We start from the raw sequence: 22,974 nt of genomic DNA on the forward strand, positions 1-22,974 counted from the left end.
GCCTCACCTGGAAGGACTGCTTGGGGCCCTGAATGGTAATGAAGGTGGAGGCTTAGGGGCAGGTGAAGCACTTGTTCCACTTACAAGAAAAAGTGCCAAGAGGGACATCAGTGGGGAGGGATGAATGGACATGGAAGTCGCGTAGGGATGAGACTCCAACACAAGAGGGTGGTGGGACATGCTGCCAGAGGAATTGGTAGAGGCAAGGACAATTACAGTATTTAAAGAACCCTGAACAGGTAATGGATTGGAAAGATTTAAAGGGGTATTTGTCATGGGACTAGCTCACATAAGAAATCTGGTCGGCATGGATGCGTTGGGCTGAAGAGTCCAGTTGCCTGCTGTAGAACATTACAACCTGAAATCAATGCCCTCACTTTGAACTCCGCTGACTTGGTAAAGAGAGGTAACTACACCTACCCTACATCTCCTGCCTCTATCTTATAAAAGAGAGAGAGTGGGAGCATTTATAAAGGTAGGTCTCATTGACTGGCTAATGAGAGGGCATTTTAAGCAATGAAAGAACAACAAAACCACAGTGGTAACTGTGAGAGTGGGTCAGTTTTAAGAGTGGAAGTTGAGACTTCGGCTCAGAGTTACGACCTCTACTCGGTCTTGGCTACCAAATCTCCATAGATTCCCTTTACCTGAATCTTCTGGATGAAACTACCATGACGACCCTCGTTAAAAGTTTTACTGGTGGAAAGCGGCCAGTGAGTGAGTGGGCCAGTGAAGGAGTGGAGCTTTGAGGCTTTGACTCGAGAGGCTTCAACGAGAATGCGGAGGACGAGCTTGTTCGCAGTTAGTCTTTACAATGCCTCCTGAGACGGTGATGTGCCTCTCATGTGAGATGTGGCAGTCTTGGAGGAACTCCCCTCTCCCACAGAGTCACATCTGCCAGAACCTCATGCGGCTGGGCGATCTGGAAGACCATGTAAGGAATCTGGAACAGCAGCTTGATGACCTTCGACTCGTAAGGGAGAATGAGGTAGCCATAGATGAGAGCTACAGGAAGGTAGTCACACCTAGGCTGCCGGAAGCAAGTCGTTGAGTGACAGTCAGTTGGGGAAAGCGAAGGTGAGTAGACAGGTAGTGCAGAGCACCCCTGTAGCCATTCTCCTGAATAATAAGTTCACCATCCTGGATACAGTTGGTGGGGACGACCGACCAGGTATGAGCCACGGTGGCAAGGCCTCTGGCACTGAGTCGGACCCTGTGGTGCAGAAGGATGGGACAGAGAAGAGGAGAGCTGTCGTCATTGGAGACACTATAGTCCGGGGAGCAGACAGGAGATTTTGTGGACGTGAGAAGGACACCCGCATGGTTTGTTGCCTCCCAGGTGCCAGGGTCCAGGATGTCCCTGACCGGATGCACAACATCCTGGTACGAGAGGGAGAGCAACCAGAAGTCGTGATACATGCTGGCACCAACAACATAGGCAGGAAGAGGGATGAGGTCCTGAAGTGTGAGTTTCGGGAACTAGGCAGAAAGCTGAAGAACAGGACCTCAAGGGTGGCGTTCTCAGGATTGCTGCCAGTGCTACGTGATAGTGATGGTAAGAATTGGAGGAGATGACAGTTGAATGTGTGGCTGAGGAGCTGGTGCAGGGGGCAGGGTCTTAGATTTTTGGATCATTGGGATCTCTTCTGGGGAAGGTGGGACGTGTACAAATTGGATGGGTTGCACCTGAACTCGAGGGAGAGCAATATCCTTGCAGGTAGGTTTGCTAGCATGGTTCAGGAGAGTTTAAACTAATTTGCAAGGGGGATGGGACCCGGAGCGATACAGCAGTGAAAGAAGTGCATGGAGTAAAGCCAGATCTAACATACAGAGAGGCTTTGAGGAAAGAGAAGCAGAATAAAGGGTGTAAAGGTAGGAAGGTAGAAGAGCTAAAGTGCTTGTACTTCAATGCAAGAAGCATCATGAACAAAGGTGATGAACTGAGAGCTTGGAATTATGATGTAGTGGCCATTACAGAGACATGGCTAGCACCAGGGCAGGAATGAATTCTCAATATTCCTGGATTTCAGTGCTTTAAAAGGGATGGGGGGGGGAAGGGGAGGAGGGGTGGCATTACTGGTCAGGGATACTATTACAGCTACAGAAAGGATGGGTAATGTAGCAGGATCCTCTTTTGAGTCAGTATGGGTGGAAGTCAGGAACAGGAAGGGAGCAGTTACTCTATTGGGAGTATTCTATAGGCCCACTGGTAGCAGCAGAGATACCGAGGAGCAGATTGGAAGGCAGATTTTGGAAAGGTGCAAAAATAACAAGGTTGTTATCATGGGTGACTTTAACTTCCCTAATATTGATTGGCACCTGATTAGTTCCAAGGGTTTAGACAGGGCAGAGTTTGTAAAGTCTGTCCAGGACGTTTTCCTGTCACAGTGTGTTGACAAGCCAACTAAAGGGAATGCCATACTATATCTAGTATTAGGTAACGAACCGGATCAGGTCATGGATCTCTCACTGGGTGAGCATCTGGGGAACAGTGACCACCACTCCCTGGCCTTTAGCATTATCATGGAAAAGGATAGAATCAGAGAGGACAGGAAAATTTTTAATTGGGGAAGGACAAATTATGAGGCTATAAGGATAGAACTTGCAGGTGTGAATTGGGATGATATTTTTGCAGGGAAATGTACTATGGATATGTGGTTGATGTTTAGGGATCTCTTGCAGGATGTTAGGGATAAATTTGTCCCGGTGAGGAAGATAAAGAATTGTAAGGTGAAGGAACCATGGGTGACAAGTGAAGTGGAAAACCTAGTCAGGTGGAAGAAGGCAGCATACATGAGGTTTAGGATGCAAGGATCAGATGGGTCTATTCAGGAATATAGGATAGCAAGAAAGGAGCTTTAGAAGGGGCTGAGGAGAGCAAGAAGGGGGCATGAGAAAGCCTTGGCGAGTAGGGTAAAGGAAAACCCCAAGGCATTCTTCAATTATGTGAAGAACAAAAAGATGACAGGAGTGAAGGTAGGACCAATTAGAGATAAGGGTGGGAAGATGTGCCTGGAAGCTGTGGAAGTGAGCGAGATTCTCAATGAATACTTCTCTTCAGTATTCACCAATGAGAGGGAACTTGATGACGGTGAGGACAATATGAGTGAGGTTGATGTTCTGGAGCATGGTGATATTCAAACATAGAAACATAGAAAAATAGGTGCAGGAGTAGGCCATTCCGCCCATCGAGCCTGCACCGCCATTCAGTATGATCATGGCTGATCATCCAACTCAGAACCCTGTACCTGCCTTCTCTCCATACCCCCTGATCCCTTTAGCCACAACTGCCATATCCAACTCCCTCTTAAATATAGCCAATGAACTGGCCTCAACTGTTTCCTGTGGCAGAGAATTCCACAGATTCACCACTCTCTGTGTGAAGAAGTTTTTCCTCATCTTGGTCCTAAAAGGCTTCCCCTTTATCCTTAAACTGTGACCCCTCGTTCTGGACTTCCCCAACATCGGGAACAATCTTCCCGCATCTAGCCTGTCCAATCCTTTTAGAACTCTATACGTTTCAATAAGATCCCCCCTCAATCTTCTAAATTCCAGTGAGTATAAGCCAAGTCGATCCAGTCTTTCATCATATGAAAGTCCTGCCATCCCAGGAATCAATCTGGTAGATTAAGGGAGAGGAGGTATGGAGTTGTTAAAATACATTAGGACAGATAAGTCCCCGGGGCCTGACGGAATATTCCCCAGGCTGCTCCACGAGGCGAGGGAAGAGATTGCTGAGCCTCTGGCTAGGATCTTTATATCCTCATTGTCCACAGGAATGGTACCAGAGCACTGGAGGTAGGCAAATGCTGTCCCCTTGTACAAAAAAGGTAGTAGGGATAGTCCAGGTAATTATAGACCAGTGAGCCTTACATCTGTGGTGGGAAAGCTGTTGGAAAAGATTCTTAGAGATAGGATCTATAGGCATTTAGAGAATCATGGTCTGATCAGGGACAGTCAGCATGGCTTTGTGAAGGGCAGATCGTGTCTAACAAGCCTGATAGAGTTCTTTGAGGAGGTGACCAGGCATATAGATGAGGGTAGTGTAGTAGATATGATCTACATGGATTTTAGTAAGGCATTTGACAAGGTTCCACATGGTAGGCTTATTCAGAAAGTCAGGAGGCATGGGATCCAGGGAAGTTTGGCCAGGTAGATTCAGAATTAACTTGCCTGCAGAAGGCAGAGGGTCATAGTGGAGAGAGTACATTCAGATTGGAGGGCTGTGACTAGTGGTGTCCCACAAAGATCGGTTCTGGGACCTCTACTTTTCATGATTTTTATTAACGACCTGGATGTGGGGGTAGAAGGGTGGGTTGACAAGTTTGCAGACGACATAAAGGCTGGTGGTGTTGTGGACAGTGTAGAGGATTGTCAAAGATTGCAGAGAGATATTGATAGGATGCAGAAGTGGGCTGAGAAGTGGCAAATGGAGTTCAACCTGAAGAAGTGTGAGGTGGTACAGTTTGGAAGGACAAACTCCAAGGCAGAGTACAAAGTAAATGGCAGGATACTTGGTAGTGTGGAGGAGCAGAGGAATCTGGGGGAACATGTCCACAGATCCCTGAAAGTTGCCTCACAGGTGCATAGGGTAGTTAAGAAAGCTTATGGGGTGTTAGCTTTCATAAGTCGAGGGATAGAGTTTAAGAGTCGTGAGGTAATGATGCAGCTCTATAAAATCTGGTTAGACCACACTTGCAGTACTGTGTCCAGTTCTGGTTGCCTCACTATAGGAAGGATGTGGAAGGATGTGGAAGCAGTGGAAAGGGTACAAAGGAGATTTACCAGGATGCTACCTGGTTTAGAGAGTATGGATTATGATGAGAGATAAGGGGAGCTCGGGCTTTACTCTTTGGAGAGGAGGATGATGATGAGAGGAGACATGATAGAAGTGTACAAGATATTAAGAGGAATAGATAGAGTGGATAGCCAGCGCCTCTTCCCCAGGGCACCAGAGGACATGGTTTTAAGGTAAGGGGTGGGAAGTTCAAGGGGGATATTAGAGGACGGTTTTTTTTTAAACTCAGAGTGGTTGGTGCGTGGAATGCACTGCCTGAGTCAGTGGTGGAGGCAGATATACTAGTGAAATTTAAGAGACTACCAGACAGGTATATGGAGGAATTAGGGTTGCCAACGGACAAGAGACAAGAGTAACCGTCAAATACGTTGTGTTTACCCCGAGAAGACCACAATTACCATGAAGCCTTGCGTGGGCACCTGTCTGCACATGCGTGTACGTGCTGATTTTTTTCCCACAGATTGTTTTTGGCGATACTGTTCGGTGGGGGGGGGGGGGGGTGTTGATCACGACCGGAATATAGATCAGTCAACTATAAGTCATTCTTTAGTGGCTAATACACTCAATTTCATTTCTAAAAGGGTTTATCTAATGAATTTATTAAACACACAGCGCATATTTTCCTCGTATGAACATAGTGATAAGTCAGTTACTGTATAAGTCACTTATAAGTCAATAGCATCATAACATTTTAAGTTTGGATATTAAACACACAGCACATATTTTCCCCGTATGAACATATAAAATCATTGCAACACACCAATCTCGCTGAATCAGTGTGAACCCTGGGCTTGTTCTCCTGCAACAAGACGGCCCCATCGAGGGGAGATGGGAGACAGTAATACTCGAACGGGGTTCCTTATGTCCAGTCTATTCCGCAATTTAGTTTTCGTTACATTCATTGCAGAGATATGTTGGAAATGGAAGCAACGCTTCCAGTGCTTTCGTGTCTACCTCAGGATATTTAGTCTTGACTTTGATCCAGAATGCCGGCAGAGATGTTATGTCAAACATACTTTTCAACCCGCTGTCATTTGCAAGCTCGAGGAGTTGATCTTCTTCCCGCGCTGACATGGATGACGCGTACGTAATGACCTCGCGTGCGTTCAAGCTTAACAGAGGGCGTGATAAGAGAATGAGGAAAGGTGCGGCTGACTCATATCGCCAAATCATATCGTTTCCTCATGGCCCGGTAGCACATGCTTTGCGGCCCGGTGGTTGGGGACTGCTGCTCTAGATTGCTATAGCTGAGCGACTTCTATCCTACTGTGAGCGCCTCTAAGAAAATGAATCTCAAGGTAGTATATCATGACGTATACTGTACATAACCTAAATAGTAAGTTTATTTTGATCTTTGAAGTGCAGTGTAACCAGTGATTCATACAACTGTAATAAAAACATCCCAAATCGTCCTCCTCCTCCCCGCCCTCTCCCACGGCCCATTCTCCTCTCCTAAGATTCCTCCTTCTACAGAACCAGAATTAGGTTTATTATCACCGGCATGTGTCGTGAAATTTGTTGACTTAGCAGCAGGAGTTCAACGCATTACACAATATAGAAGGGAAAAAATGAATAAATAAATCAATTACAGTATACGTATAATGAATTGATTAAAAATCGTGCAAAAACAGAACTAATATGTATTAAAAAAGCGAGGTAGTGTTCACAGGTTCAATGTCCATCAGATGGCAGAGGGGAAGAAGCTGTTCCTGAATCACTGATGTGTGTGCCTTCAGGCTTCTCTACCTCCTACCTGATCATAACAGCAAGAAAAAGGCATGCCCTGGGTGCTGGGGGTCCTTAAAAATGGACGCTACCTTTCTGAGAGACCGCTCCCTGAAGATGTCCTGGGTACTTTGCAGGCTAGTCCCAAAGATGGAGCCGACTAAATATACAACCCTCTGCAGCTTCTTTTGGTCCTGTGCAGTAGCGCCCCCCCCCATCCCACCGTAACAGACAGTGATGCAGCCTGTCAGCATGCTCTCCACCTGACATCTATAGACATTTTTGAGTGTACTTGTTGACATATCAAATCTCTTCAAAATTCTAACAAAGTACAGACCCTGTCTTGCCTTCTTTGTAGCTGCATCAATATGTTGGGACCAACTTAGGTCCCTCAGAGATCTTCAGAATCAGATGCAGAATCTGGTTTATTATCACTGGCTTGTGTCGTGAAATTTGTTAGCTTAGCAGCAGTAGTTCAATGCAATACATAATATAGAAGAAAAAAATAAATAATAATAATAAATAAGTAAAATCAATTACCGTAAAAGTATACTGAATAGATTAAAAGTCATGCAAAAAACAAAATAGTATATATTTAAAAAGTGAGGTAGTGTTCACGGGTTCAATGTCCACTTAGGAATCGGATGGCAGAGGGGAAGAAGCTGTTCCTGAATTGCTGAGTGTGTGCCTGCAGGCTTCTGTACCTCCTACCTGATAGTAACAGTGAGAAAAGGGCATGCCCTGGGTGCTGGAGGTCCTTAATAATGGACGCTGCCTTTCTGAGACACCGCTCCTTGAAGATGTCCTGGGTACTTTGTAGGCTAGTACCCAGGATGGAGCCAACTAAATTTACAACCCTCTGCTACTTCTTTCGGTCCTGTGCAGTAGCACCCCCCCCCCACCCCATACCAGACAGTCATCTTGACACCCAGGAACTTGAAACTGTTCACAGTCTCCACTTCTGATCCCTCTATGAAGATTGTAATGTGTTACTTCGTCTTACTCTTCCTAAAGTCCACAATCAGCTCTTTCATCTTACTGACATTGAGAGCAAGGTTGTTGCTGCGACACCACTCCACTAGATGGCATATCTTGTTCCTGTATGCCCTCTCGTCTCCATCTGAGATTCTACCAACAGTGGTTGTATCATCAGCAAATATATAGATGGCTTCTGCAATTTTTCTTATCATGCTACCTACATTATATTCCAAATCATTAACATATAGGATGATTAATTAAGGACCCATCGTATTTCTACCCCAAGTACAAATGACAAGCACTAAAAGACATGCATTTAAGATAACAGTGGGAAAGTGCAGGAGGGCAATATCTTTTTCTTAAATAAGAATGATGGTGGATGCCTGGAACAGGATGCCAAGCAAGCAGTGGAAGATATGATAGTAACATTGAGAGGATGTTAGACAGATACATATGCAGGGAATGGAGGGATATGGATCAGATATGGGCCAGAAGAGATGTAGTTTAGTTTGTTGTCTTGTTTAGAGCAGAAGTGTGGGTCAAAAGGACTGCCCCACTGTTCTACTATACTATTTAATACTGGTTACATGCCTGCAATCAAAAAATCTCTCCACTACCACCCTCCACCTTGGGACACTGGTTGCAACAGGTCATTGACAGCATGCAGAGCTGGGCTAAGAAGAGGCAGATTTAGTTCAACCCTGAATAGTCTGTAGTGATTCACTTTGAAAAGTCGAATTTGAAAGTAGAATACAAGGTTAATGGTAGGATTCTTCACAATGTGGAGGAACAGAGGAATCTTGGATCCACGTCCATAGATCCCACAATATGCTGCGCAAGTTTTAGGGTTGTTAAAATGGCAATGGTGTGTTGGCAATCATTAGTTATGGGATCGAGTTGAAGATCACTAAGTAAATGTTGCAGCTCGATAAAATGCTGCTTAGACCACAGGTGGAATATTGTGTTCAGTCTGGTCACCTCACTATAAGGAGGAGGTCAAAGCTTTAGAGGTGCAGAGGAGACTTAACCAGGAATGTTTTCTGGACTAGAGGGCGTGTCTAATGAAGAAAGGTTGAGCAAGCTGGGGTTTTTCTCTTTGGAGCGAAGGAGGATGAACGATGACATGATGGAGGTGCACAAGGTGATGAAAGGTGCAGACAAGAGTGGATGGCCAGTGCCTATTTCTCAGAGCAGCAATGAGCAATACCAGAGGATATCATTTTTAAGATGAATGGAAGAAAGTTTAGGGAAGCTGGCGGAAGTAAGGTGAGTGTGTGTGTGTCTTTTAACAGAGCGGTGGATCCACGTAATGTCTTACCGGGGTGGTGGTAGAGACAGATACAATAGGGGCATTTGAGAAATTTTTAAATAAGAAAATGAAGGACTATGTAGCAGAGAAGGGCTAAATTGATCTTTTTGTAATTTGATAAATTACAAGGACAGCACAATATCATGGGCCAGGAAGCCTTACTATGTTTTATGTAATACAATTAATTCTGCAGGCATAAGCCTCCAATAACAATCAGGTAAATGGCAACATCAAAAATTTTCAAAATAGTTGAATGAGAAGCAGTTGACTGCAATAACTGACAAGAGATGGACATTCTCAATAAAATGCTGCTCCCAACTCACACACACCACTTCACTTCTGCAGCAGCACTTCACTTCTGGTTAAGCTGCTGAATATACAAGTCTTGATGACTGAAATGCTCTTTGGTCATTCTTGTGTTGTGCCATGGTTACCCGGCAAAGCACTCAGAAAAATATATATTTTAACATCCTTTGCCAATCAGAAAATAATACAATTGTACTTACATATGATCTGTGGAGACTTGACTGAGGCTATGTACTAACTGTGCGACAAGGCTCTCATCTCGACAGCCCATGAGGCAATTTACATCTTCTGCAATTCTCCCTCCAAACAGCAAGCTTTTGGTGGTGGTAGCAGGCAGGGGAGAGGGAAGTGGAAGTTGATTCAGTACTGTTTGGAGAAAAAGAACAAGCATTCAGATATTTTACAGCAAAACAATTGGTTATAGTGCAGACAATATTTTAATTGCAGCACAATTAATGTCATTCAGCTCAGGGTGTGCATCTTCAGCCAGCTTGTTCCACTTGCCTGCTTTTGACCAATATTCCTCCAAACCCTTCTAATCCAAATGGCTTTTAAACATTATAACTGCACCCACTGCTGAACCTTCCTCTGTCAGTTTGTTCCATATACCCACCACTCACTCTGTGAAAAAGTTTCCCCAAAAGTTGCTTTTAAATCTCAGGGGAATCTTCTCCCCTCCCCTCACTTTAAGTCTATGCCCTCTCATTTTAAGACTCCCCAACCCTGGGAAAAGACTATGGCTATCCTCAGTCTATGTCCCCCATAATCTTATAAACACTGAGGTTACTCCTCAGCATCCTGTACTCCAGTGAAAAAATCTCCACCCTATCCATGCACAATTCTAGCTCTCCAAGCCGAGTAGAATCCTTGCTAAATTTTTCTACATCCTTTCCACCTTAATAACATACTTGCTAGAGCTGGGCGACCAGAGCTGTGCACAGTACTCTAAATGTGGATGCAACATGACATCTCACCTCCTGTACTCAATATCCTGACCATTGAAACCAAGTGTGCCAAAGGCCTGCATCACTGTCCACCTGTGCCTTCACTTTCTATTCTATCAAAATCTCCATGCTCCTACCATTGAATGTACCCTGCTTTAGCTGACCAAGATGCAACACCTTGCCATTTATCCAAGTTAAATTACTTCTGCCATTCCTTGGTCCACTTCTCCAGTTCATCTGGATCCTGCTATAATCTTGGATAGCCTTCCTCGTTGTCCAATATAGCATACTTCTTTTTTTTCAACTGCAAACTTATTAACCATGTTAACAATGCTGTCATACAAACGACAATCCCTGTGGCACTCCGCTAGCTGGCTGGATGCATCACTGCCTGGTATGGGAAACTGTACTTCCCCCAATCGCAGCCCAGCGCATCTGTTGATGTGAATTTCCCACTAGTCTGGACATTTACAAAGACAGGTGTGTAAAAAGGATCATTGGAGACCTGAGTCCCCCAACCACAAACTGTTCCAGGTGCTACCATCCGGGAAACAATACCACAGCATAAAAGCCAGGCTCAACAGGACAGCTCCTTCCACCAGGCCATCAGACTACATAATTCATGCTGACGCAACTGTATTTCTATGTTATATTGACTAACCTGTTGCACATAATATTTATTATAGATTACTATAATTGCACATTTGAACGACGACGTAACATAAAGGTTTTTAATCCTCGTGTATATGAAGGATGTAAGTAATAAAGTTAATTCAATTCAATCCATTACAAAGAAGGTGCTGGGAAGCTGAAAGGCCTTGAGATGGATTAATCACCAAAACCAAAAGGACAAAGCCTCTGACTATCATCGTTAGGATAGTCAGAGGCTTTTCGCCCAGGGCTGAAATGGCTAACACGAGAGGGCACAGTTTTAAGGTGCTTGGAAGTAGGTACAGAGGAGATATCGGGGGGAGTTTTTTTTTAAAAGCGCAAAGTAGTGAGCGCATGGAATGGGCTCCCAGCGACTGTGGTGGAGGTGGATACAACAGGGTCTTTTAAGAGACTCCTGGATAGGTACATGGAGCTTAGAAAAATAGAGGGCTATGGGTAACCCTCGGTAATTTCTAAAGTAAGTACATCTTCGGCATAGCATTGTGGGCTGAAGGGGCTGTATTGTGCTGTAGGTTTTCTATGTTTCTATAAAACCTCAGAGTTCTGAAAGAGGTAGCAGAAGCATTAGCAACGATCTTTCCAGAATCACTGGAATTAGAGATGGTCCCAGAGGACTGGGAAACTATAATGTGACATTCTTGTTTAATAAGAGAGGGGGGCAAAAGACACAGAAGTTACACGCCAGTTAGCTTCACCTAATGGTTAATTTTAGAGTTCATTATTAAGAATGAGGTAAGTACATGACAAAATAGAGTGAAGTCAGCACAGTTTTGTCTGACAAATCGGTTAAAATTCTTTGAAGAGATCTTCCATCAGATTCCAGCAGTCTCCAGATAAAGAGACAGGGAAATAGAAGAATACGGACAACATGCAGCCACATGGAATTCATGGAATTTGTTAGAATCAGTATCAGTTTATTATCACCAACATACTGGGAAATTTGTATTACAGCATCAGAACAATGCAAGATACAAAAAATAGTGCAAAAGACAAGAAATGGGAGCATTGAAATGTTGAGTGTGGATCTTCATGCTCCGGTACCACCTCCCTGATCGAGAAGAGAGTACATTCAAGAGGATGAGGAGCCTCTGCAGCCTGGTAATCCAATGCATTGATGCAGCTTGACAGAATGCTCCCCACTACCACTCTGTAAAAAAAAAACAGCCGGCCTCACAAATTTACTTCAACTTTCCCCCCTCACCTTAAAGGTGTGACCTCTGCAATAACATTTCTATCCTTATTAAAAGGACTATCTATTGTATCTATGCCTCTCATAGCTCTGCAACCCCACTGCACCCCCTCCACAATGCAAGAGGCTGAAGGGTGAACTTAGGCGTGTAGAAAATCGTGACAGGCAAAAAAAACATTTTCCCCAAGATACTGGAGTCCAAAACTAAAAGACAGTTTTAAAATAAGGGCAAGAATTTAAAAAAGATGTGTGTATTAGTTCCACCCCTCCCCCCCACACCACCCACACACACACACACACACACACAAAACATAGTAAGTATATGGAATGAACTGACAGAGGAAGTGATAGAGGTGGGTAGAAGTAAAACATTTAAGGAGGCTATTTGGACAGTTACTGGATAGGAAAGGTTGAGAGGAATCTGGACCACAAGCAGAAAATGGGACTAGCTCAGTCAGACAACCTGATTGACACAAACAAGCAAGGCAGAAGGACATGGTTCTGCTCTGTGCAACTTTATAACGCAAACCAGATAACATTTTCATGGTGCTTTTCTGCACCCCCTCCAAAGCCTCCACATCCTTCCTGTAATGCAGCAAACAGAACTGCACACAATACTAAAACGTAATTAAAATTATATTTGAACATAGAACACTACAGCACAGGAACAGGCCCTTCAGCCCACAATGTTGTACCCTAACCTACAACATGTCCATATCCATCCAAAGTACATACAGACAACACCCACTGCCTTGCCTTCATCATCTGATCTCCTTGAAAAGCCCTATTAGATTGATTAGACACAACATACCATGCCACGTTGACTATCCCTAATCAATCTGTCGATCCAGCTACTTATATATCTAGTCCCTTAGAATACCTTCTAATAAGTTTCCCACTGCTGAAATCAGACTCAGCAGCTAGAGTTTCCCAGATTATTTTTGGAGTCTTTTTTAAACAATGGAACATTAGCTATCCTCCAGTCTTCCGGTACCTCACCTATTACTACCGACATTTTAAATACCCCTTTTAGGACCCCTGCAATTTCTGCAGGAACCTCCCATGGGAAAGCCTCATCAGGCCCTGAAAACTTATCCACCCTGAGTCCCTCAAGACAGCAAGCACATCATCTTCCATAATCCGTAAACGGTCCATGACCTCAGTGCTGCATTGCTTCACCTCTACAGACTCTGTGTCTGTCTGCTGAGTAAATACAGATGCAAAAAAATTCATTTCGAACTCCATCTCTCTCAGCTAATACATAGGTAACCCTTGTTGTCCCTTTGGTCTGAATATATCAATGTAAGCCATAAGACTATAAGATGTAGGAGTAGAATTAGACCCCTTGGCCCATCGAGTCTGCTCCGCCATTCCGGTATGGCTGATCCATTCCTCCTCCCAGCCCCAGTCTCCAGCCCTCCTCCCTATGCCCCCACCAACTAAGAATTCAACAAACCCCACCCCAAACACACACAAAGACTTCGTCTTCACAGCTGCCCGCGGTAAAGAACTCCACAGACTCACCACTCCCTGTCCAAAGAAATTACATAAGAACATAACAAAAAGGAGTAGGGCATCTGGCCTGTCGAGCCTGTTCTGCCATTCAATAAGATTATGGCTGATCGGGCCATGAACTCATCTCCACCTACCTGCCTTTTCCCCGTAACCCTTAATTCCCCAACAATCCAAAAATCTACCCAACCTTGTCTTAAAAATATTTACCGAGGTAGCCTCCACTGCTTCATTGGGCAGATAACTCCCCAGATACGAGATAAATTCCTCCTCATCTCCACTCCAGCAGGACGCCCTGTTACCCTGAGGCAACATCTGCAGATTCCCCACTCCCTCACCACAGGAAATATCCTCTCCACATCCACTCCATCAATGCCCCCCACCATTGGATAGGCTCCAATGAGGTCACCCCTCACTCCTCTGAACTCCAGTGAACACAGGCCCAGAGCCACCAAACTCTCCCTACACAACAAGCCGTTCAATCCCAGAGTCACCGCGCTCCTCCCTCGAACCCTCTCCAGCCACAGCACATACCCTCCAAGACAAGGGGCTCAAAAACTGCCCACCACACTCCAAGCGAGGCCCCACCAGCATTCCACAAATTCTCAGCACTACATCCTTGCTCCTACACTCCAAGCTCTCCTGAAATGAACACCAGCACCGCAGATTCAACCTGCAAACTAACCTCCAGGGAATCCTGCACAAGGATTCCCAAATCTCCCTAGCACCCAAGACCCCTGCCCTTTCGCTCCATTTAGAAAATAGTCTACGCTCTCATCTCTTCTGCTCAAGTGCATGACCATGTTGTCGCTTTTATTGTCATTTCAACCATAACTGCTGGTACAGTACACAGTAAAAACAAAACAACGTTCCTCCAGGACCATGGTGCTACAAGAAACAACACAAAATGACACTAAACTACATGAAACAACACAAAACTACATTAGACTTCAGACCTACACGGGACTACATAAAGTGCACAAAATAGAGTAAGACAGTACAATAATTAATAAAGACAATAGGCACAGTAAAGGACAAATTACAATATAATAATAAATGATGTAAATGTAAACAAAGTTTTAGCAGGAACTGAAAAAGAAATGAGCAAAAATCGCTGTGTATGTGTGCGCGCGTGTGTATGCATGCGTGTGCGTGTTTGTTTTTTTGTGCATGGGGGTGGGTGGGGTCCTTCACAATGCTGTTAGCTTTGCGGGTGCAGCATGTGGTGTAGACATCTGGAGAGGAGAGTGACATTTGCCATTTTCCTGTCTTCTGGAACCATTCCAGAATATAGTGATTCTTGAAAGATCATTACTAACGCCTCCACAATCTCTTTAGCCACCTCTTTCAGAACTCTGGGGTACACAGCATTTGGTCCGGATGACTAACCTACTTTCAGACCACATACATCAAAGTTGCTGGTGAACACAGCAGGCCAAGCAGCATCTATAGGAAGAGGCGCAGTCGACGTTTCAGGCCGAGACCCTTCGTCAGGACTAACTGAAGGAAGAGTGAGTAAGGGATTTGAACGCTGGAGGGGGAGGGGGAGATGCAAAATGATAGGAGAAGACAGGAGGGGGAGGGATAGAGCCGAGAGCTGGACAGGTGATAGGCAAAAGGGGATACGAGAGGATCATGGGACAGGAGGTCCGGGAAGAAAGACAGGGGGGGGGGTGACCCAGAGGATGGGCAAGAGGTATATTCAGAGGGACAGAGGGAGCAAAAGGAGAGTGAGAGAAAGAATGTGTGCATAAAAATGAGTAACAGATGGGGTACGAGGGGGAGGTGGGGCCTTAGCGGAAGTTAGAGAAGTCGATGTTCATGCCATCAGGTTGGAGGCTACCCAGACGGAATATAAGGTGTTGTTCCTCCAACCTGAGTGTGGCTTCATCTTTACAGTAGAGGAGGCCGTGGATAGACATGTCAGAATGGGAATGGGATGTGGAATTAAAATGTGTGGCCACTGGGAGATCCTGCTTTCTCTGGCGGACAGCGCGTAGATGTTCAGCAAAGCGGTCTCCCAGTCTGCGTCGGGTCTCACCAATATATAAAAGGCCACATCGGGAGCACCAGACGCAGTATATCACCCTAGTCAACTCACAGGTGAAGTGATGCCTCACCTGGAAGGACTGTTTGGGGCCCTGAATGGTGGTAAGGGAGGAAGTGTAAGGGCATGTGTAGCACTTGTTCCACTTACACGGATAAGTGCCAGGAGGGAGATCAGTGGGGAGGGATGGGGGGGACGAATGGACAAGGGAGTTGTGTAGGGAGCGATCCCTGCGGAATGCAGGGGGGGGGAGGGAAAGATGTGCTTAGTGGTGGGATCCCGTTGGAGGTGGCGGAAGTTACGGAGAATAATATGTTGGACCCGGAGGCTGGTGGGGTGGTAGGTGAGGACCAGGGGAACCCTATTCTTAGTGGGGTGGTGGGAGGATGGAGTGAGAGCAGATGTACGTGAAATGGGGGAGATGCGTTTAAGAGCAGAGTTGATAGTGGAGGAAGGGAAGCCCCTTTCTTTAAAAAATGAAGACATCTCCCTCGTCCTAGAATGAAAAGCCTCATCCTGAGAGCAGATGCGGCGGAGACGGAGGAATTGCGAGAAGGGGATGGCGTTTTTGCAAGAGACAGGGTGAGAAGAGGAATAGTCCAGATAGCTGTAAGAGTCAGTAGGCTTATAGTAGACATCAGTGGATAAGCTGTCTCCAGAGACAGAGACAGAAAGATCTAGAAAGGGGAGGGAGGTGTCGGAAATGGACCAGGTAAACTTGAGGGCAGGGTGAAAGTTGGAGGCAAAGTTAATAAAGTCAACGAGTTCTGCATGCGTGCAGGAAGCAGCGCCAATGCAGTCGTCGATGTAGCGAAGGAAAAGTGGGGGACAGATACCAGAATAGGCACGGAACATAGATTGTTCCACAAACCCAACAAAAAGGCAGGCATAGCTAGGACCCATACGGGTGCCCATAGCTACACCTTTAGTTTGGAGGAAATGGGAGGAGCAAAAGGAGAAATTATTAAGAGTAAGGACTAATTCCACTAGGCGGAGCAGAGTGGTGGTAGAGGGGAACTGATTAGGTCTGGAATCCAAAAAGAAGCGTAGAGCTTTGAGACCTTCCTGATGGGGGATGGAAGTATATAAGGACTGGACATCCATGGTGAAAATAAAGCGGTGGGGGCCAGGGAACTTAAAATCATCGAAAAGTTTAAGAGCATGAGAAGTGTCACGAACATAGGTCGGAAGGGATTGAACAAGGGGTGATAAAACAGTGTCGAGGTATGCAGAAACGAGTTCGGTGGGGCAGGAGCAAGCTGAGACAATAGGTTGGCCAGGACAGGCAGGTTTGTGGATCTTGGGTAGGGGGTAGAAACGGGAAGTGCGGGGTGTGGGAACTATAAGGTTGGTAGCAGTGGATGGGAGATCCCCTGAGCGGATAAAGTCGGTGATAGTGTGGGAGACAATGGCCTGGTGCTCCTTAGTGGGGTCACGATCGAGGGGTAAATAAGAGGAGGTATCCGCGAGTTGTCGCTGTGCCTCGGCAAGGTAGAGGTCAGTACGCCAGACTACAACAGCACCCCCCTTATCAGCGGGTTTAATAATAAGGTTAGGATTAGTGCGGAGGGAGTGGAGAGCAGAGCGTTCCGAAGGAGTGAGGTTGGAATGGGGACAAGGTGCGGTGAAGTCGAGACAGTTGATGACCCGTCGGCAGTTGGCAATAAAGAGATCCAGAGCAGGCAGAAGACCAGAGCGGGGTGTCCATGAAGAAGAGGAGGGTTGAAGACAGGAGAAGGGGTCATCGGTGGGGGTGGAAGAGTCCTTGCCGAAGAAGTAGGCTCGGAGACGGAGACGGCGGAAGAAAAGTTCCGCATCATGGCGAACACGGAACTCACTGAGGTGTGGGCGAAGGGGGACAAAGGTGAGGCCCTTACTGAGAACAGAGCGTTCTGCCTCCGACAGTTGAAGGTCGGAGGGGATGGTAAAGACCTGGCACGGATGAGAGCTGGGATCAGAGGGGGGAGGGGGGAGGCTGGGTGTGTCAATGGAGAGGGGATGGTTGGGGTGGGAGGAAGATGGAGCCTCTGAGGGCCCAGGAGCTGACGGTGGGATCTGAGGGAGACGGGATTGCAGAGTATTGGTGGGGGAAGGGGAGACGGGAGTCACAACAGCAGCACATAAAGACCCGGCCTGGAGTTCAAGGCTGGAATCTTGAGAGCTGGGATCAAGGGGGGAGGGGGGAGGCTGGGGGTGTCAGTGGAGAGGGGAGGGTTGGGGTGAGAGGAAGATGGAGCCTCTGAGGGCCCAGGAGTTGACGGTGGGATCTGAGGAAGACGGGGCTGCGGAGTGGTGGTGGGGGAAGGGGAGACGGGAGTCACAACAGCAGCACATAAAGACCCGGCCTGGAGTTCAAGGCCGGAGTTGCAGTTGGTGGTTGCGCGATCGCTTTGAATGTGTCCATGGTCGTTGCTGGAGTCCGGGTTTTGAATATGTCCTGAAGTGTTGGAGCCGCCGAGATCAATGGCAGGAGCCGCAATTGAAAGTTCATGCCTGCTAGCGTCGGTGCCGGCAGGCTCTGGAGTCCGTAGATGTAAGATCTTGCGATCTTTGCCTAACATGACAAAGTCAAAAAAATGGCGATTGCAGGCGTGAATCCGATGGAGGATGAAATAACGGGTAGGACCATTACAGACGGCGAAGAAAGTGTCCCGAAGGTGTGCAAGGGTCTGGGATAGGGACACCAAGTACCTACTTTCAGACCTTTCAGTTTCCCAAGAACCTTCTCCCTAGTAATGGTAACTTCCCACACTTCATGACCCCTGACACCCAGAAACTCCACCATACTGCTAGTGTCTTCCACAGTGATAAATGATGCAAGATACTTCAGTTCATCCACCATTTCCCTGTCCCTCATTATTACCTCTCCCGCAAGGTTTTCCGCATTCCGATATCCATTCTCTCCTCTCGTTTACAATTTATGTATCTGAAGCAGCTGTTGGTATCCTCTTTAACATTATTGTCTAGTTTACTTTTGAATTGCATGTGTACTTTCTTAATTATTTTTTTAGTTGCCTTTTTTTGGTATTTAAAAGCTTCCCAATCCTCTAACTTCCCTCTAATATTTGCACTATTATATGCCCTCTCTTTGGTTTTTATGTTGGTTTTGACTTCCCTTGTTGCCACAGTCCCAAAGAGGAAGGAAGAAACTTAAGTAAAGATTTTGGCCCAAACATGACATGCGAACTTTGATACTCACTGCCCAGATCAATAAAGGCAAGCATGCTGTGTGCCTTCTTCACCACCTAGTCCCTGCACAGAGAAATAGGACTAGTCCCAAAAATCCTAGTCTACATCAATGGTCTCATGCATCCTGCCATTCACTGTATTCTTTCCTCCTCCATTTAAACTTACACATTAAACTTATTAATCACAACATCTACATTTTTGATCAACCTACACCTACAATCAACACTGGTGCACCTCATGGATGTGTGCTTAACCCAATGTTCTACTCCCTCTATACCCATGACTGTGTTGCTAGGTATAATTCAAATGTCATCTATAAATTTGCTGATGACACAACCATTGTTGGTAGAATCTCAGATGGAGATGAGAGGGCGTACAGGAGAGAGAGATAGACCAACTGGTTATGATAAAGTATGTTAACAGTCATTAAACCTAGCAGCCTGTTTTCTGCAAGAAACCGCTGATGATCAACAGATGTGCTAATCTTGCTATTCAATGCTGAGCAATATTTTTTTCTTGTAGTTAGGCAGTTAGTGCTTCAAGGTCCTTGTCTCTTTGTGCAGTCATGCACATAGATAAGACCAGCTCCAGCCTGTCCTGTGTGGTTGTATGTGAGCAACTATATCTATCTTGCAAGAGGAACGGCCAATTAGTTGGTGGACCAAGCAGGAACAGTCACTGACTGTTCCTGTTTGAACAACTGACTGAAGTGCCCCAGAGGCTTTGAATAGAGTTTGTACTTATACGGAGTCAGAGTAACTTTATCCGGATTCGACTTCCATAGTTGGCTGCTGTCGCAAGGACAACCTTGCACTCAATGTCAGTGAGACCAAAGAGCTGATCGTGGACTTTAAGAAAAGTAAGACAAGGGATCACGAACCAATCCTCAAAGAGGGATCAGAAGTGGAGAGAGGAAGTAATTTCAAGTTCCTTGAAGTCAAGATCTCTGAGAATCTAACCTGGTCCCAACACACTGATGCAACTATAAAGGCGGCAAGACAGCAGCTACATTTGATTAGGGGTTTGAAGAGATTTGGTTTGTCATCTAATACACTCAAAAACTCCTATAGACGTACTGTGGAGAGCATTATGACAGGCTCCATCACTGTCTCGTATGGGGGGTGGGGGGGGGGGTTGCCTCTGCACAAGACTGAAAGAGGCTGTAAAATCAGTCAGCTCCATCTTGGGTACTAGCTTCTTCAAGGAGTGGTGCCTCAGAAAGCTGGCATCCTTTACTAGGGATCCCCATCACCTGGGTCATGCCCTCTTCTCATTGTTACCATCAGAAAGGAAGTACAGAAGGCTATGGTTTCCACATCCTTCCTATAGTGAGGCAACCAGAACTGAGCACAGTACTCCAAGTGGGGTCTGACCAGGGGTCCTATATCGCTGCAACATTACCTCTCGCCTCCAAAACTCAATCGCAAAGTTAATGAAGGCCAATGCACCGTATGTCTTTTTAACCACAGAGTCAACCTGCATAGTAGCTTTGAGTGTCCTATGCACTCGGATCCCAAGACCCTTCTGATCCTCCACACTGCAAAGAGTTATCCCTACAATCGCCAAGATCCTTTTCCGTAATGAATACTGAAGCAAAGTATTCATTAAGTACCCCTGCTATCTCCTCCAATTCCATACACACTTTTCCACTGTCACACTTGATTGGGCCTATTCTCTCACATCTTATTCTCTTGCTCTTCACATACCTGTAGGATTCCTTGGGGTTTTCAGTAATCCTGTCCGCCAAGGCTTTCTCATGGCCCCTTCCAGCTCTCCTAATCTTATTCTTAAGCTCCTTCCTGCTAGCTGCATAATCTTCTAGATCTCTATCGCTAGCTAGTTTTTTGAACCTTTCGTAAGCTCTTCTTTACTTGTTCACTAGATTTAACACAGCCTTTGTACACCTCGGTTCCTGTACCCTACTATCCTTTCCGTCTCATTGGAACATACCTATGCAGAACTCCACGCAAATATCCCCTGAATATTTGCCACATTTCTTCCGTACATTTCCCTGAGAACATCTGCTCCCAATTTATACTTCCAAGTTCCTGCCTGATAGACTCATATTTCCCCGCATTCCTAACTTCTCTGTTCTAATCCTTCTCCAATGCTACGGTAAAGGAAATAGAATTGTAACCACTATCTCCAAAATGCTCTCCCACTGAGAGACCTGACACCTAACCAGGTTCATTTCCCAATACCAGATCAATTACAGCCTCTCCTCTTGCAGGCTTATCTACATATTGTGACAAGAAACCTTCCTGAACACACCTAACAAACTCCATCCCATCTAAACCCCTCGCTCTAGGGAGATGCCAATCAACATTTGGGAAATTAAAATCTCCCACAACAACACTGCTATTATTACACTTTTCCAGAATCTGTCTCCCTATCTGCTCCTCGATGTCCCTGTTAATATTATGTGGTCTATATCTACCCTCAACTCTCTTTTACCCATTATATACTTTCAAAACTTCCTATGTCTTCTTTGGTTTTAGTTGCCAGCATGCTTTCGTAATTCGTATTTTCCTTCCTAGTGATCTTCTTAGTTTCCTTCTGCAAGTTTTTAAAAGTGTCCCAACCCTCTATTTTCCCACTAGCTTTGACTTTCTTGGATGCCCTCTCTTTTGCTTTTACTTCGGCTCTGACTTCACTTGTCAGCCACGGTAGTGTTCTTTTCCATTCAAAATTTCCTATTTGGAGTTGCACTTCCCTCATTTTTCACAGAAACTCCAGCCATTACTGCCCTGCTGTCCTTCCTGCTAGTGTCCCTGTCCAGTCAACTTTGGTCAGTTCCCCTCTCATGCCACTGTAATTTATTTATTCCACTGAAATATCTACACATTGGAATTTTGTTTCTCCTTCTCTAATTTCAAAGTGAACTTGATCATATTGTGATTACTGTTCCCGTATGGTTCCTTAATCTTAGCTCTCTTATCACCTCCAGATCATTGCACAACTCCCAATCCAGCACAGCCAATCCCATAGTGGGCTCAACAAATAGCTGTTCCTAAAAGCCATTCCTTAGACAATCTACAAATTCTCTCTCTTGAGGTCCAGTACTGACCTGGTTTTTCCAATCCACTTCCATGTTAAAATCCCCAACAATTATCATGACATTGCCCTTCTGACACTCCTTTTCTATCCTCTGCTGTGATTTGTAATCCACATCCCAGCTGCTGTTTGGAGGCCTGTGGACAACTGCCATTAGGGTCCTTTTACCCTTGTTGTTTCTTAACTCAACCAACAGACTCTACACCTTCCAATCTTATGCCATTCTTTTCTAATGATTTAATATTATTTCTTATACACAGGGCCACACTACCTCCCTCTGCCTACTAAGCCATTTTTCCAATACATAGAAACATAGAAAATAGGTGCAGGAGTAGGCCATTCGGCCCTTCGAGCCTGCACCGCCATTTATTATGATCATGGTTGATCATCCAACTCAGAACCCCGCCCCAGCCTTCCCTCCATACCCCGTGACCCCCGTAGCCACAAGGGCCATATCTAACTCCCTCTTAAATATAGCCAATGAACTGGCCTCAACTGTTTCCTGTGGCAGAGAATTCCAACAGATTCACCACTCTCTGTGTGAAGAAGTTTTTCCTAATCTCAGTCCTAAAAGGCTTCCCCTCTATCCTCAAACTGTGACCCCTCGTTCTGGACTTCCCCAACATCGGGAACAATCTTCCTGCATCCAGCCTGTCCAATCTCTTTAGGATCTTATACGTTTCAATCAGATACCCCCTCAATCTTCTAAATTCCAACGAGTACAAGCCCAGTTCATCCAGTCTTTCTTCATATGAAAGTCCTGCCATCCCAGGAATCAATCTGGTGAACCTTCTTTGTACTCCCTCTATGGCAAAGATGTCTTTCCTCAGATTAGGGGACCAAAACTGCACACAATACTCCAGGTGTGGTCTCACCAAGGCCTTGTACAACTGCAGTAGTACCTCCCTGCTCCTGTACTCGAATCCTCTCGCTATAAATGCCAGCATACCATTTGCCTTTTTCACCGCCTGCTGTACCTGCATGCCCACTTTCAATGACTGGTGTATAATGACACCCAGGTCTCGTTGCACCTCCCCTTTTCCTAATCGGCCACCATTCAGATAATAATCTGTTTTCCTATTTTTGCCACCAAAGTGGATAACTTCACATTTATCCACATTAAATTGCATCTGCCATGAATTTGCCCACCTATCCAAGTCACCCTGCATCCTCTTAGCATCCTCCTCACTGCTAACACTGCCACCCAGCTTCGTGTCATCCGCAAACTTGGAGATGCTGCATTTAATTCCC

At 45.6% G+C, this 22,974-nt stretch overlaps 1 protein-coding gene across 4 annotated transcripts in view; it reads right to left on the reverse strand.

Annotated features, from left to right (window-relative positions):
* LOC134347278 (nipped-B-like protein) overlaps positions 1–22,974 on the reverse strand; it is a 518,044-nt gene that overhangs the window by 377,252 nt on the left and 117,818 nt on the right. For all 4 annotated transcript variants that reach the window (XM_063049674.1, XM_063049675.1, XM_063049673.1 and 1 more), the window contains exon 3: positions 9,317–9,482. In XM_063049674.1, the coding sequence (XP_062905744.1) occupies positions 9,317–9,482 (166 nt within the window). The remainder of the gene's footprint in view (positions 1–9,316; positions 9,483–22,974) is intronic.

Source organism: Mobula hypostoma, chromosome 5 (assembly GCF_963921235.1).
Source record: "Mobula hypostoma chromosome 5, sMobHyp1.1, whole genome shotgun sequence".
Classification (NCBI taxonomy): domain Eukaryota; kingdom Metazoa; phylum Chordata; class Chondrichthyes; order Myliobatiformes; family Myliobatidae; genus Mobula; species Mobula hypostoma.